We start from the raw sequence: 15823 nt of genomic DNA on the forward strand, positions 1-15823 counted from the left end.
CACAAAATCTTCAGATGTAGAGATCGGGTAACAAAAAAAAATAGACACTACTTGGTGTCTAATAATATAAAATGCTTTTAATACAAATTTTAATACTAAAATACCAGTAGTATTTGTTTTATATAAAATATTAATTTACCGGTCACACCGGAGCAGACAAACTAAACATACTTGTATGTTAACATATGCTAATCTGCTCTAAGTGACACACCCTGTGCCCAATGAGAGCGCCTACATGCTAATTTCTCGGAGCAGTGGAGTAAATAGGGGTGGGTCCTGAGCGTTTTCCTTTTTTTTCCGTTTCGTGTGTATGTTTTTTGACTAGCTGGAAATGGCGTCTCTTGGCTTCGAACCGTTCTAACTTTATCGCACAATAATAAACATAACAATATACACAGCTATTATCCCATAACATGGGGAGAAACTTTACTGGGAGGTTTTGGACGCTCTAGTTGGGAAGCATTACTGTGACCGCTGCGACTAAAAGGAGTTAAATCGCGGAGGTAATGATAAAGAAGCTTACAACTACCGTGTACAGAGGCTAACGATAGCTAGCTAGCGATAGCGGACGACTCAAGAAAGGGCTTGCCAACTGAGCTAGTCTACGCTAGCCGATAAGGCCACTTAAAAAACGGAAGAAAATTGAGACGGTGGTTCCGGGTATTTGTGTTAAAATTAAGCTACTCTTATAGGCAGTTATCATCATAGAATGACGCGAGATGAACGTTTATGTTGGTAATTATATGTGCTGTGCTAACCGTAGCTTGCTGGCTACAGTAACACTGTTGGCTAACGTTAGCAGGGGTATCTGGCTGAGAGGGGGTGTGTTTCTGTCCGACTGGGTGTAAAAACAAACTAAAATACTCGGACAGTGGTTGGATATTTCATCTGTGTGACCAGAAACTTTTGTTTCGCTTCCAGAGAATAATGGAGGATTCTCATACACGGTACAGCAAGCGCCTGGTAAGTAACTTCACCCAACTGTTAAATCCCCGGATTCGTTGTTTTATGTTAGCAGGGCAACTTCTTCGTTTTCAATGCGGGTTTTTAATGGACAATAAGCGATTTAGTGAATGAGAACTGATATGTTTTCTTTAGAGCGGCCTGCTTTTCTTTTCTCTTTTTTTTGGCACATTGTGTTCACGGTAATGGTCCCATTTTTGTTTTGTGTGGCACCCTAATGATAACGGCAGTGAACCTGTGTAAAGGCTCTGGGTTCAGGAAAAGGTCAAGTTCAGTGTCTAAACTGACAGCATTTGTGCTGTGACCCTGTTTCACCCTCTTCCCTGTCGATGTAAAGCAATAAACTCCAAGCTTACCGTCTGCGGTTTGTACTCAAAAAATGGCACCAGCTGATTCCTGTTATTACCGGGGCAGAGGTTCAATATTAGGTATATTTATATTATTAAAAAGACTTCTTGTCATTGTTGATTATTATTTTATTGCACGAAAACCTAATAAAAGCACACATAAAGTGGTTGCTTAATACTATTTTTATTAATTATGCTTTCTTCTTTTATTGCTTTATCTGGAAGCTTTAGCTTTGGTTTCGTTGGTAATATTGACTTGCTTTAGTTTAATAGTAATAGGAACTGTGTGTTCTTTGAAAGTAAGGACTATTATATCTTAAATAATACTACATTTGTGGTGTAGAGATGGGGGTGGGGAGATCTGAGAACAGAATTCATGTGCTTCATCCATCTGTTTTGCCAAGCAGTGCACATAGGATGAATGGCAGGAGGGGAGTTAAAGGGGGGCAGTGTGTAGAAGATTAACCCCTGCTATTGTAATACTGTATTGTTTGTTTACCAGATGAACTGATTTTTGTGTCTGACTGATTGATGAATTTGGATGGGCTTACATCTATCCAGCTCTTTGCTTAAAGCTTTGATATTGCTAGTTTCAGTTTCTTTCTTTTCTTAAAAATGTTGTGGTATAGGTCTAAAGTCTTGTTAAATGCCTATAATGAAATTTAACTTGATGCCAAAAGGTAATCCAGTTATTAGTGTTATAATAGTTTAAGTATATTGTAGTAATATACAGCTGTTTTTCAGTGGTTTTCCTCTCAAGCACATTTAATTTATCCAGCTCTCAGTTATTTCTTTGTGTGTGCCTCCAATCAGATCTCGTCAGTATCAGCTGATTATTATAAATAAGATACCTTTACTATATGTGATGAAGTGTGTGGAAACTAGGCTAAAGTCTAAATTCTTTTTGTTTTATATTTTCTAAAACTTTCAAACATTTCTTTCTTCATTTTCTATGAGTATTTAACTCAAGGTGTCAAACTGTGTTTCTTTTAGTTATTGTTGTGTAGTAACCATGAACACAGTTAAATACCCACTTGTACCACATTTGTAAATGGTTAAGCTTATTATACAAAACTCCACCAGGTTCACAATACTCTGCTGATTGATCACAGTCGTCACAGGGTTATCGCCAAAGGCTGAAGGCTTTATCAAAACCTCTGCCAGGTCTAGGCCCATGTGGCTATGCTGACAGGGGATTCCCCCTCATAACTGAGAGTTATGCTGGATGTGGGTTTGAGACAAAATTGCACCTTGTTTATTTGCTCTTTATGCACTGGAAACTGTTTGGTAAACTGCAATTTTGGGACCTTGTTTTGAGAGATATCTGTTGACAGTGAAGTTAAGATCATGAAGCTGGAAAATACTGGAAAGTCTGGTTGTTCTTCTTGGTGGATGGCTGTTGTGCGTAGCTGTAATTCTTGATTTGTGTCGCATAATTTATGAAGCCGTACAAATTTTTACCTTAATATAATTTATATTTTTCTGAGACTCAAGCCCCCAGAGTACATCTTACTCTAATAGTTATAGCGTATGCATGTATGTCTGTTCACTAGCTTCTCTTCTATGCGTTAACCAATCTGGATGAAGGTTACTATATAAACTGCCTAGAGTACCGGGATAATCAACATCTGTATAGTGTTTGGAAATTACTTTTAAAACATTCAAATTCTTAGAAATTCTATATATTATCTGTAGTCGCTGATCTCAAAACAAATGGGGACATTAGATCTACGTTACATGTTGTATTTTAAAAATATTTCTTGCAGTGTCTGTAATTGATTATTTTGTATTATACATTGAATATGTAGCTTTCAAATATGAACTGTAAACATGTTTTTAGTGTATATTCATTTGTTTGGTGTTTGTGAGCAGGGTTTTTTTTTTTTTGCCATATGAAGATAAAAGGAATAAAATGATAAATTAACAAACATGTCTATTTTTTTTTTAATTCTGTGAAGTTAAAACTTTATTAAGTTTTATTAAGTTTAAGTTTTTGTGAAACTAAACCCCGAGCCATTTCTAAGGGTTTGGATGGCACAGACTTTAACTGAAAACCTTTATTTGTCTTCAGCGTACGCGAACACAGCGCCGCTATCAGGACGATGGAATCTCCGATGATGAAATTGAAGGAAAACGAATGTTTGACCTGGATGAAAAGCTGGAGTGTGAGAGATTCGGCAGTGACTTGATCAAACACATGGAGGGTAAAGGTGAGACTAGTGTACTGAAATTTATTTTTTATTTTTTTAAAACAGAACCTTTTGTGATTATATCTAGAGCTCTGTGAGATGAGTTGATGTGTTATTTTTTTGTAAGAGTCTATCTACAAATTTCTTGTCCCTTGGGGGTTTTTGTTTTGTTTTTGATATGTGTATCTTTTTTCTAGAATTCACATTTGAATACATCCAGAGGGAAGGACTCAGGGATCCCATTATCTTCAAGACTACTGATGGCCTTGGCATGCAGTAAGGGACTGGTTTCATTAGAAAACTCTTTTCACTGTGTGTCTTTCACCAAAGAAAAGTAATAGTAAAATTATTACCTCTCTTACAGAATGCCAGATCCGGATTTTAGCGTGAGTGATGTCAAGTTGTTTGTTGGTAAGTTCCTATTTTATCCCCATTCAGAGGAAGCAATTAACCAGTAGCCACAAACCCAGCCTCAGGGGTAACGCGCTAGTGTACTCCTAGTGCCAATCCTAGTGCCAATCCTAAGCTTGGATAATTGGGAGGGTTGCATCAAAAATTGCATTCACTAAATTTTTTTTTTTACCAGAAAATGTGGCAGCCCACCTAAGCAGCAACATTTTATCGGCAAGAAAAATATAAAGCCATGTCACTAAAACCACAGCACTACAGCAGAAAGCCTAAATATTTTCTTTTTTGTTTTTATGACACTGCCAGATGGAATCTTAAAATATAATTACACTTTATAATAATATTTTTATACTTGTAAAATGTTTTTGCACTACATTGTTCAACTTAAAAATATTGTTTTTACTAATCTTATTGTTATTGTTATAATCTTTATTATTATTATTTTTTTTAAACGCCTCTTGATTTGATTTATTTATTTATTTTTAAATTTTTGCACCCATGATCTAGAAAATAGTTCTTGTATTGTAACAGCCCCACAGAGCACTGAAGAGTTGATTTTTAACTTGTGTACTGTTCTGCTCATTGTGGCTCCAAAACGTAGTAATGTTTTTTTTGTTTATTTGTTTTTTTTGTTGGTTTGTTTTGTTTCCAAAAATTTGTGCATATTGGGGGAAAAAATGGAGTAAAGGTTTACAAAATATCCATTATAAATTGGTGAGTAGGGCTGGGCGATCAATGGCGATATACGATATATATCTCGTTTTTTTATTTTTTTTATTTTTTATTTTTAAGCCATAAAGTAAGAACAAAAAAAGAGTTCTTAGTCCAAGCTGTCCCAGATGTCACACAGGCACTTTTATTAACATTCAGCATAGATGTACGTAAAATAAATTATCAGCATTTATTAAATAATAATGCTCCATAAATAAAATAACAGTGTTGTTTTTGTGCATAACAAAAAGCTCACAATTGTGCAGTCAAAATGCAAACTAAAAAGATGCTGAGCATAATAACAAAGACAGATTTTGCAGCTGCTCTGTTCCGAAGTTCTACTGCGTGACTGACAGCCTTGAGTTTGAAATCCGCTCTGTAATCAGGCCATTTGTGGTCCTTATACACACACAATACGGTAATATCATGTTGAAGGACAGTACGTAGTACTCCACGAGGTTCCTGACTACGGTAGCCGTAATGCTCTGACAATCCATCAAGCGGTGTGGCTTCGTAGCTTACCAAAGTTGTACTAAAACATTTTTTGACAGATTGCTGAGCGCCATGTAGCACATAAAATCGGTTATCGGTCAGTAAGCACAACCAGAATTCATACATAAGGCGCACTGTCGATTTTTGAGAAAATTAAAGGATTTTAGGCCAAACGCGTTAGCGCGGTTAGCTCGTTAACACGTTGACACCGTCCAGCCCCATGCACGTGCCGATCCGTGGTAACTCGCTAACGGAGATTTGTCGCATTAATGCAGCGTTAATGTCATTTTAACGAGATTAACGCTGGCAGCACTAAAATAGTAATCTCCAAATGTTTTCTTTTTACTGACCAGCTCCTCTGTGTCCTTCTTGTAGCCTGCAGTTGAAATGATGGGGGAGGGGGAGTTGTGTTCAGTGAAGGAGAGAGGTGAGGCAGAGTAATTTTGCGTACAGACAAAAGTGGACGAAAGAGAGGCAAACTTGCGGCTGCACAAGTATAATTATAACGTAACATAGACTATATCGATATAAACGATATCTTCACATCTCATATCTCGTATAAAAATATATATCGATGTATTTAAAAACTTGATATATCGCCCAGCCCTGCTGGTGAGTGTTATGCAAAGTAAGCAATGATCTCAGTTGACATTAATGTGCTTACAGGTAGTCGACGTATTGTAGACGTTATGGATGTGAACACCCAGAAAGGAATTGAGATGTCGATGGCTCAGTGGCGACGGTACTATGAGACGCCACCATCAGAAAGAGAAAAACTCTACAATGTCATCAGTCTAGAGTTCAGTCACACCAGACTGGAAAACCTGGTGAAACGGCCTGCTTCGGTGAGAGTTTGCACAGTTTTACACATGACGTTTACAGAAACTGTACTTGTTGAAGCAACTGTTTGGGGGAAAAAAAAAATGGATCTGTAACTTCACCTTTAGTTATTGACCAACTGTGATGTGTTAAGCAGAAAGTGGTGCTGATCATCAGAATAGTCTCGGGTTTGGTGCTGAAATTTTAATTGTGTACTTCTGTATTACACAGGTGGACCTTATTGACTGGGTGGACAACATGTGGCCCCGTCATATCAAGGAGAGGCAGAGGGACTCCACCAATGCCATCATAGACATGCACTATCCCAAAGTACAGAAGTGAGTAAACTAACAACATTTAACATTTGCTGTGCTGTAGAGAAACCACCATCATGACCCTCTCCTATATCAATGCAAATGTAAGCTAGCTAATCTGTATGCCAGCTTCTGTTCACATTTTAATCTTGTTTGATGGTTTTCAATCCTGCCTTCATATCTCTCAGGTACTGTCTCATGAGTGTGCAGGGCTGCTTCACAGATTTCCACATTGACTTTGGAGGCACTTCCGTCTGGTACCACATTCTGAGAGGAGGAAAGGTCAGTTTGAATGTCACACCGCACAAGAACTATAGATTTAACGAGGTGTCCATCAGAATAGTTGTTAACTTTGGTGGTTTTAACAGGCACATTTCTATGTGTATGTAGGCTGTTGTTGCACAGTTGCAACGCTAACTATGAGGCCCACATGCAGCAAAGGAGCTATGTGTGCATCTCTGCACTCACAGAGGGTTTCCAGAAGGAGAATTTGTTTCCCACTTTACAGCCTTTACCATTGAGAGAAATTTGGTGGCATTAAAGGAGAATAAGCAAGAAGGAGAAGAAAGGTGTATTTTACTGAAGATGCAAACACTGAGGTTACTGCAAATGATAAGTTGGAGCTTTTTCTGAAATGGATACAAGCGTGTAGGAATTCTGAACATAATAGTAAAGGTACATTAGCTAACTTAACAATTGTGGCTTTTGTATTTAAAAAATCCAGGTAGGCTGCTGTGTTTACAGAAACTCTAACAGCAGTGCCTATAACAGCTGGGTAAAAACTTAATCTGGGACAGTCCTTTTCTTCAGTCTTGCTTTCAGAATAAATCAAAGTATGATCTAATGTTATCACACTTCTTGTTATTATGCAGTAAATACTGACGGGGACATTTTTATGAGTGCATGCCAGTTCCTTTAATAAATTCAATTCTTGTTAGCAGACTAGAGGGAAGATCAAATTGTTTAGTTGGCATGCATTGCAGATTCTAACTAAGATTTACTTTCCCCCTACAGGTGTTCTGGCTGATTCCACCCTCACCACAGAACCTGGAGATGTATGAGAACTGGGTTTTATCAGGAAAACAGGGAGACATCTTCTTGGGGGATAAGTGCCATGACTGTCAAAGGATAGAGCTCCATCAAGGGAACACCTTCGTCATCCCATCAGGTCTGTTCTGTAATAGAATAATAGCGTTAGTACATACAGTTACAGACGAGGGTAGAGACAATGTATGTAAGCCTCTCACACATGTAAACAAGCATCCTGTGTTTAATATGGTGTAGGGTGGATCCATGCTGTGTACACACCAGAGGACACATTGGTGTTTGGGGGGAATTTCCTCCACAGCTTTAACATCCCGATGCAGCTCAACATCTACACCATTGAGGATCGCACACGGGTGAGCAGCAGTTAAACAGCTCACTGTTTAAATGTCTTTATAAATCATTTGAGATTTTAGAGTAATGTAATACATGATTCAGGGCCGTGTGGAAATTACAAGGGGCGAAAAAGACAAGTCTAAAAAAACCATTTAGTACCTTTTCGGGTATTCCCACTGTAGAAATCTGATGCCAGTACTGTCATTTTCTTGAAATTGAAACATGTATGCATCTTTTGGTTCTTGGATATGAATCCAGGGGTTGTAAAGCACTATCCACACAATTGTAGCCCACTGACAGGGTTACTGCAGGTCATTAAAAAGTCTGAAAGGAAAAACTAGACCTCAAATTGTGTGAGAGATTGTTGTATATTATAAATTTGGAGATGCTGTGACTTTAACTGGTAGATGAAATCAAAATGTGCTATGGAAAATATGAAGTTTATTTTGAGACTATGTCAAGTTTCTTTTCCTTTCTTAAATTTAGCTATAACACAGGTTAGGTATCCGGCTGGGTTAGCCCACACACACAGGTGTTCAGCTTGTATCTGGACTGCTGTGTCTGCAGTGACACCATATTTTTTTTAAATATATATTTCTAAGAAGAAGTGAAAACCACAGCTACCGTGTGACAAATGCTTCTTTTTTGTGGTGCTTGACAGTAGCTGTTAAACAAAACAAAAAACATAAATAATATAGTTGCATAGGTGCAGCTGAGAATTTTAAAAAAGACATTTAATTATTAACAATTTGGAACCATTGTAGATGCATTACAAGCATGTAACTTCCTACATGTTCCTATAGGAACACATGTAATATCAATGTCCCCATCCTGTATGTGGTATGGCTCATATTTCCGTCATTTATTTACATTGATTGCTATACATATGGTTTCTGTTATTTGTAAATGTTGATCTACCTATAATATAAGCATAAATAGTTTAATTAGTACTAAATTAGGGTTAAATATGATTTTGAGCAGTGTTTAAAATGAACCTTTACATGGTTTCTTAGAGAGAAAAGGACATTTTCAACATTTTGCTACAGGTCAAACACTTTAACCTTCACTTTATAATCAATAATAGGAGCTTTTAATTGTGATAGAAATAGAAACGAAGAAGGAAATAATTGAAAAAGCAAGGCAACACTTTAGCTCAAACGAATGAATTGACATACCCATTGTTCATGTGACTACTTGGTTGCTTTTATGTCCATTGTGGTTCTTTGGACGTTTTATTTACCTGCGTAAAAATGGTGTATATTACAAACTGGCCTCAGTCACGCAGGTTCTGGATACAAATATGCAGAAAAAAACCCAGCAGTTTTTTATTTGCCGTAAATATTTGAATCAACCGCCATATTGTGATGTTATTAGTCTTGGTACCCGAGGTAGTTTATGGGCCAAGTTTCATAAAGATTGAACCAATCCACTAGGGGGAGTTCAGGAACAGAAATGCAGACATAAATATATCATTATTATATAAGATTTAGCAGTTCTTCCTGGTCTGTTTTTATCAACATCCCCTAGGTGCCAGCAAAGTTCAGGTACCCGTTTTACTATGAGATGTGCTGGTACGTCCTGGAGAGATACCTTTACTGTCTGACAGACATCTCGCACCTCACCCCTGAGTTCAAGAAGTACTCCCTCGGTATAGGTAAGGATAAATGTACTCAGATAAAGACCGCTGCCCCCACCCCCCCTTTTTTTTTTCTTTCCTACAGAACACAAACATTTGTTTATCACTTACTTTAACTTTAAACACTACATGCTTCCTTTTTTAAGGCTTAACACCAGCTGACCTCGAAAACAATGCCTACACTGGTAATGGTGCTTCCAATGAAGATGACACTAATGATGAAGATGAGGATATCAAGATCAAGGAGGAAGATGCCGAAGAAGAAAAACCAATCCAAGTTAGCAAACCCCGGCCCGTGCTGACCCCCTTTGAGCTGGAAGGACTGTGGAACCTTTTAGGAAAACTGGAGGAGCTGCCGAGCCACAAAAAGTGCGTCCCTGAAGGAATTGCGAATGCTGCAGGCCTGCTTGAGGACATGAGGGTGAGTGTCACCAAAGTTCCTTGCGTTGATCAACTTAGAATGTAGTCACATGCTCTATTTAATATATTTAGACCAAATACTCATCTGTCATTTCCATATTTTTTTGTCTAGGCTGTTCTGACAGATTGTGCCGATGACAGCCCTAAGCTAGCCTACACTGGAGAGCCCATAGTCAGATGGCCTGAAAGGGTGAGTAGTGAACTATTTTTCTAAGCTTTATTTTTAATCATCTGCCTGATGTTTGTGGGACTCAATCATAACATGCATTTTGCCTGCTGGTCTTGTATATGTAGCCATCATGGTACCAGCCTCCCACTCCTCCTACACCTGTTCTTTACCGTCCTCGCTTGGGACCCACCCTCCACAAGCCTCTGGGTCAGAAGACCAAACGGTCTTCCATCTCCGCCTTGAGACGGAGACGGGTGAGGTGCAAGCGCTGTGCTGCCTGCTGCAGGAAGGAGTGTGGCAACTGCCAGTACTGCCATGACATGAGGAAGTTCGGTGGACCTGGGCGCATGAAGAAGAGCTGCGTCATGCGACAGTGTCTAGCAGTAAGATTTCATACCCATCATTGTATTTATATACACTGAAATAATTATGCTGTCCATCTGTAAATGCATGCAGAAGAAACACTGAAAACTGTTAAAACATACTTTTACTGAAGCGTCTTACTCTAAAGTGTGTTGACAAACTGAACTGGAAAATCATTCTAAAGTTTTGATTATACTCAGTTGCTGAAGACCTGACAGCTAAGTTTAAAAAAAAAAAAAAAAAAAAAAAAGCAGGCAGGTGTGTGCCAAAGGTTACATCACTCAGACCCTTGCCGACTCATAGACACCGAAAGTATAATCAAGGCTTAACAAGTGTCCTGTCAGCATTATATGTAAAATTTCGGGCTTTATTTTGTCCACCATCTAGCCTGCGTTACCGAACACAGCACGATGTGCCATATGTGGAGAGGGGGAGTCAGATGAAGCAAATCCAATCACTCACACCCTCATGGAGTGCTCTGTGTGTTCAGAAATCGCCCATCGACAATGCATTAAGGTGCGTCTGCTTCTGATCTAGCGTATAAATTAAGGACATTACACAGTTATTGCATTGATGCTTTTTGCATTTGTGATCAGGTTTTGTAGTTTCCAATTCAAACATTTACCTGTTGTGTTTTAGGAACCTGGTGAGGGGAAGATCAATAAGGACTTACCGAGTTGTTGGGAGTGTCCCAAATGTTACCAAGGAAAAGATTCAGCATCAGAGGTGCTTAAATATATTTCTTACATTTACTTTGATTCCTTCTTGCTTTAGCTGGTTCATTCTTTCAGACGTGTTTTTTTTTTCTTTTCCCTTTATTGTTTATCAGCCACTTCCTGTTGCCTTATAGTTGATGTTGATACACTAATTAATAATGACACTCCCATATCAGTCTTCCAGCGATGAGGAAAGTGAAGAGTCAGAAGGCTCAACCTCCTTGCCACAGTCCAAACTTTCATACAGGGAAGGAATTGGTGTTGGTGAAGAGGCGGGTCCAGCAAAACGTAGCAGACCCCAAGGCCGGCCAACAGCACCACCGCCTTCTCAGAAACTGCTACTACAGCATCAACAGAGCCGCAAACGAGCAACTGAGCTTCAGCTCAGATATAAAAAGAGAGTAAGTTGGGGATACTTAAGTTTGTTTCACATTGATTTGTATTTTTTTTTTTAGTTGCTACTGATTTTCCAACTGAAACACCTGTTTGGGGAAACTGTCTCTGACTTTAAATAATAAGCTAACACTTTATCTATTCATAGATTAGTTTTTTCTGTAGCTGACTCTTCCCTACATCTTTTCTTTTTATTGCAGCTGAAACTGGATCGGGTCAAAATGTTAACAGTAAGTGGTGCACTTATTTCTGCAGTTATTCTGTATTGCATTTGAAACTGTTGCATTTGTGAAGTTTTTTTTATCAACTTTTCAATGTTTTATATCTGCAGCAGATGACACAATTATGCAAAACCATTTTTTGTAGAACTAGATTTGATGTCTGAAACATGTCATGTCTTATTGATATTTGCCTTTTCCCTCTAAACAGAAATCGTCATCTCTAGCTCATTCCCCGAGGCTGCTGGGCTCCAGGGTACTGCCTCGTCTGCGCTCTCCAGCGAGCAGACTACCTCAGGGCAGAGGTCAAGGTTCCACCTGGGCGAATGGGTCTTCTTACCACAGCAATCCAGTAGAGACCGAGTCCTTTGAGCAGCAGCAGCAGTCTTCCCATGGTTTAGTGCTTGCACCCAAAGGAGAGCCCCGCAGGGGGAGAGGGCGAGGTGTGAGGCTGCGGGGAGGAGGGGCAGGAAAAGGCATCAGAGGTGGTCAGAGTCACGCAGAGTTGGAAGAGGACAGTGAGGACAGCAGCAGCAGCAGCACCAACAGCAGCAGCAGTGACGACGACGAAGAAGAAGAGAGTGGGCAGAACAGCGGGAGGGGAGGTGATAAAGAGAACCAGCCACAGTTGAGACGGGAAGGACAGGCAGCCAAAGAAAGAGAAGAGGACGGGTTTGAGATGGCCAACCAAAATGGAGCAGATGAGGATGAAGAGGAGGAGATGGAGCAGGAAAGTCGAACAGGGGACAGAGATGCAACATATCTTAATAAAGTCACACTCCAAAGGCCAACCAGAGCCAAACAGGACCCGTCAGCTATTGTCCCCAAATTAGAGGCTGTCGCCCCTCACACTGCTACTTCCACAGTACACAGCCAGCCCAGAGCCCTCCTCAGACCCCCAATTAGAAATCGCAGCCCCTGTCCTGATCAGCACTCAAATAGGCACACACCACCGCAGACTCGCAGTGGACACACTGGCACTCGCACTTCCCACTCAGAGAGACTTGAGGCCTCAAAAAGAATGAGACTGACCAGGCCAGCCAAACTGAACAATGGAGCTTCCTCGTCTTCATCTTCTGAGCTTCCCCATCTCCGCGTCCCTCTGTCTGCCCTGCAGGAAGGAGGGGGCGAAGCAGAAAGGGGGAGTGTCGGGAATAACCCAAGTTGTGAGAGAGAGGTGTGGGTGTCTGTCTTCCGCTACTTAAATCGTGCAGATCTCTGCGTCTGCATGGCAGTCTGCAAGAACTGGTACAAATGGTAAGACCTCTTCCCTGACACTTTACTAACAAATCTCCTTAAAGTGTTTTTTGTTTCACTACACTCATAAAAAGCAAAGTAAAACATACGCGTTCAGGCCCATTCTACCTAATTTAAATTACAAATCACTGACGTTACTTGTGCTGGCTACAAATGATGGCTTGTTCTCTGGTTAATGTGGCCTCTATAGCTGGTCTCTGCATTAAGTTAAAGAAAAGCTTCACACTTTCTACTTTTTAAATGTTAAAAAGATTTTAGTAAGATTCAGTTGGATTTCAGTCTTTAAAATCAATTCAGACCACTTTGATTTGTATTTGTTAAAAGGCCCAGTGAGCCCTTTTGAAAGCCTAAAAGATGGTTTATTTAGACTGTATCGCTGACCCATATATCTACAAATGCACAGATATGTTCTTTATGCATATGTTTTCATCTGTAGGTGTTTAGACAAGCGGCTTTGGGCGCGGATTGACCTAAGCATCAAGCGCACGGTTAGTCCTCAGGCCTTGACAGGCATCATAAAGAGACAGCCGGTCACACTCAACCTCTCCTGGACCAACATCTCTAAAAAACAGCTCAGCTGGCTCATTGACCGCCTGCCTGGTACACACTCAAGTTTTCTTCCAGGATTATTGAATTCTGAAAGGGACAATATAGATGTATTAACAATATTAACACATAAAAGGGGGACTCAATTTTTAGATTGTATGACATTAAACACTATTTAAATCTTACCCATTTTACAGGGCTGAAGGATCTGATGCTGGCAGGTTGTTCCTGGTCCTCTGTTTCAGCTCTGTGCTCCTCTGGTTGCCCTCTACTCCGTTCACTTGATCTGCGATATGCAGATGCCGTCAAAGATGCTCAGATCAGGGATCTAGTCACTCCTCCAGGTAAGGAAAGGGGAGCCTCAGAGGGTACAAAGGGATCATACGATGTGCATTATCAAGTAATAGATTTAGTATAGTTTTCTTTCTTTTTCGTGTCTTTTCCTTTTCCTTTCTCCCTTTCCTTTACCAAATTTACAGAATGTCTCTGCTTGTTTTCTTTCATCTCTGGTCCAGGCTGTGACAATCGTAGTCAGTTGCGGTCCATGCAGTGTTTGCGGCTAGCAGGTTTGGACATTAGCGACTCCACTCTGCGTCTGGTGATCCGCCACATGCCCCATTTAACAAAACTGGATCTGTCCCACTGCAACAGTCTCACCGACCACTCCATCAATCTGCTGACTGCAGTGGGCTCGTCCACGCGAAACACACTCGCAGAACTCAATCTGGGAGGTAGGAAACTGTTGGGAAGTATATGGACTGGACAGCATTTCTGGGAAGTTTCATTCAACTGGAGATAAATGTTTTCACGTTTCTTTTCCAGGCTGCAGTAAACTGACAGATACGTGTCTGAAGTATCTCCGCCGCCTCTCTTGCATCATGCTGCTTGACCTACGAGGCTGTAAAGGTGTCTCCCGCAAGGCCTGTGAGGCGTTCATCTCTGAGCTGTCGGTCAACACACTCTACTGCCTATCGGACGAAAAACTGATCCAGCGGATATCCTAAGCGGCTCGCCTTCTGTCATTGCAGACGTGATTTGAGATGCAAAAGCGGAGGGAGTGGATCCTGATGTGAATCTGTGCAACAGAGAGAGGCAGGGAAGCTCATGCACCTGTGCCACGCAAAGGAAGGGTGGGGTCTAAACTGGGAGGGCTCGCTGACTGGTGCTGTTGGGAGGGGTCAAATGGCATGTCACAGCTGGAACGATGCTTCTTTTCATTACATTTTATTTTGCCATGTACTTAAAAAGGAAAAAAGGACTCAGGAGCTTTTTTGCTGTTCTTTTGGGACTTCGTGGTGAGTGGAGAAAACATCTTTTTTTTTTTTTTTCTTTTTTTTTTAAATTTTCCTAAGTGGGAGAATGCAGGCAATTAAAAGCTGTATTAGACTATACATCCTGTGGATATCAAAGTCATCAACTCTTCTTTGGACAGAGCCAGTCATGACTGTCATCACAAGCTTTCTGCCTTGAGAAAGATAAGCAGAGACTTTGAGTTTCATCCGCAGAACAAACATGCATTGTTTTGTTGAACTTAACTGATTTCAGCTACTTTTGGGTGCTTCAAGCATATTAATATCTTTTTCTGTTCAATTGTTTGATGACTTGCGCTTCATGCACAACAGCTATGCTTTGATACTTAAAAAACAAACAAAAAAAAAAAAAAGGAAAGTAAAGGTGAAAGGACTTCGATGTCAGACTTGGGAAACGTGAGCTACGGGAATGACCTATGTTTACCAGATGTTTATTCAGCTTTGTAAGTCACTGGTTGCGACACAAGTCCAGTTGTATGGTGTATATGGATGCTAAGTGTGTAAGAAAGTTAAAAGTGTGAGTAGGCAATCAACATGGCAACAAGACCTCACCCCAACAAAAGGGCAGGTTGCATTAAGTGTAGGGGACGAGCCAAGGATAAGGTGTCAGATAAATGGTGCATTTTCAAACAACGTTAGACTTCAGGTGCTATAATTTCCAAACTCCTTTTGCTTTGTTTTTGTACAGAGACAACATTTAGAGCAAAACTATTCTAGATTAAACCGCTCCCCACCTGTCTTTGATACACTTGTTTTGCTTTCATTTACAAATAAAAAGAGAGGAAAAAATGTGACCATCTACTTTTCACATGACTTTGTCAGATTCAGTGTAGAGATGTTTTGTTTAGGGAGGTGGGGGTTCTGCTCATTTCTTTGTTCCCTTATAGTGTTATGGCTCTATATCAAAGGTCTCCTCCCAGACTGCTCCTCCTGGCCATATCCCTTAAAAATGAATATAAGAATATAAATGTATACTTTTGTGTAAATGTGTTTTTCCTCTTTTAGATTATCAAAACGGGGAACCTGTAGCATTGTAATTATTTTCAGAAGCCTTTTTCACTTTATGTTATTTGTGTTATTTTTCAAGAAAAAAATAAATAAAAGAATGATAAACAATGGCTGGGTTTCGTGATTTCTGTTGAGCTGAAAGTGGGGAAGATGCACTGCAATTA

General features: G+C 40.0%; 1 protein-coding gene across 3 annotated transcripts; it reads left to right on the forward strand.

Annotated features, from left to right (window-relative positions):
* Nucleotides 1-292: 292 nt before the first annotated feature.
* kdm2ab (lysine (K)-specific demethylase 2Ab) lies at nucleotides 293-15767 on the forward strand. 3 transcript variants are annotated; one of them, XM_085296129.1, is made up of 23 exons: nucleotides 293-503; nucleotides 922-963; nucleotides 3382-3520; nucleotides 3697-3775; nucleotides 3864-3910; nucleotides 5777-5955; nucleotides 6161-6267; nucleotides 6432-6525; nucleotides 7258-7411; nucleotides 7528-7643; nucleotides 9151-9277; nucleotides 9406-9680; nucleotides 9792-9869; nucleotides 9974-10231; nucleotides 10599-10727; nucleotides 10851-10937; nucleotides 11104-11328; nucleotides 11521-11550; nucleotides 11750-12795; nucleotides 13232-13395; nucleotides 13539-13685; nucleotides 13857-14072; nucleotides 14164-15767. In XM_085296129.1, the coding sequence occupies exons 2-23, from the start codon at nucleotides 928-930 to the stop codon at nucleotides 14343-14345; spliced, it is 3915 nt and encodes a 1304-aa protein (XP_085152255.1). In that variant the 5' UTR covers nucleotides 293-503; nucleotides 922-927; the 3' UTR covers nucleotides 14346-15767. The 3 variants fall into 3 exon arrangements, with proteins under 3 accessions (XP_085152255.1, XP_085152263.1, XP_085152248.1); XM_085296137.1 differs by lacking the exon at nucleotides 293-503 and adding an exon at nucleotides 558-660; XM_085296122.1 differs by lacking the exon at nucleotides 293-503 and adding an exon at nucleotides 609-735.
* The last annotated feature ends 56 nt before the right edge of the window (nucleotides 15768-15823 follow it).

Source organism: Mchenga conophoros, linkage group LG2, assembly GCF_057382185.1.
Source record: "Mchenga conophoros isolate Kocher_MC1m ecotype Shallow Benthic linkage group LG2, M_conophoros_male_GT1.1, whole genome shotgun sequence".
Classification (NCBI taxonomy): Eukaryota; Metazoa; Chordata; class Actinopteri; order Cichliformes; family Cichlidae; genus Mchenga; species Mchenga conophoros.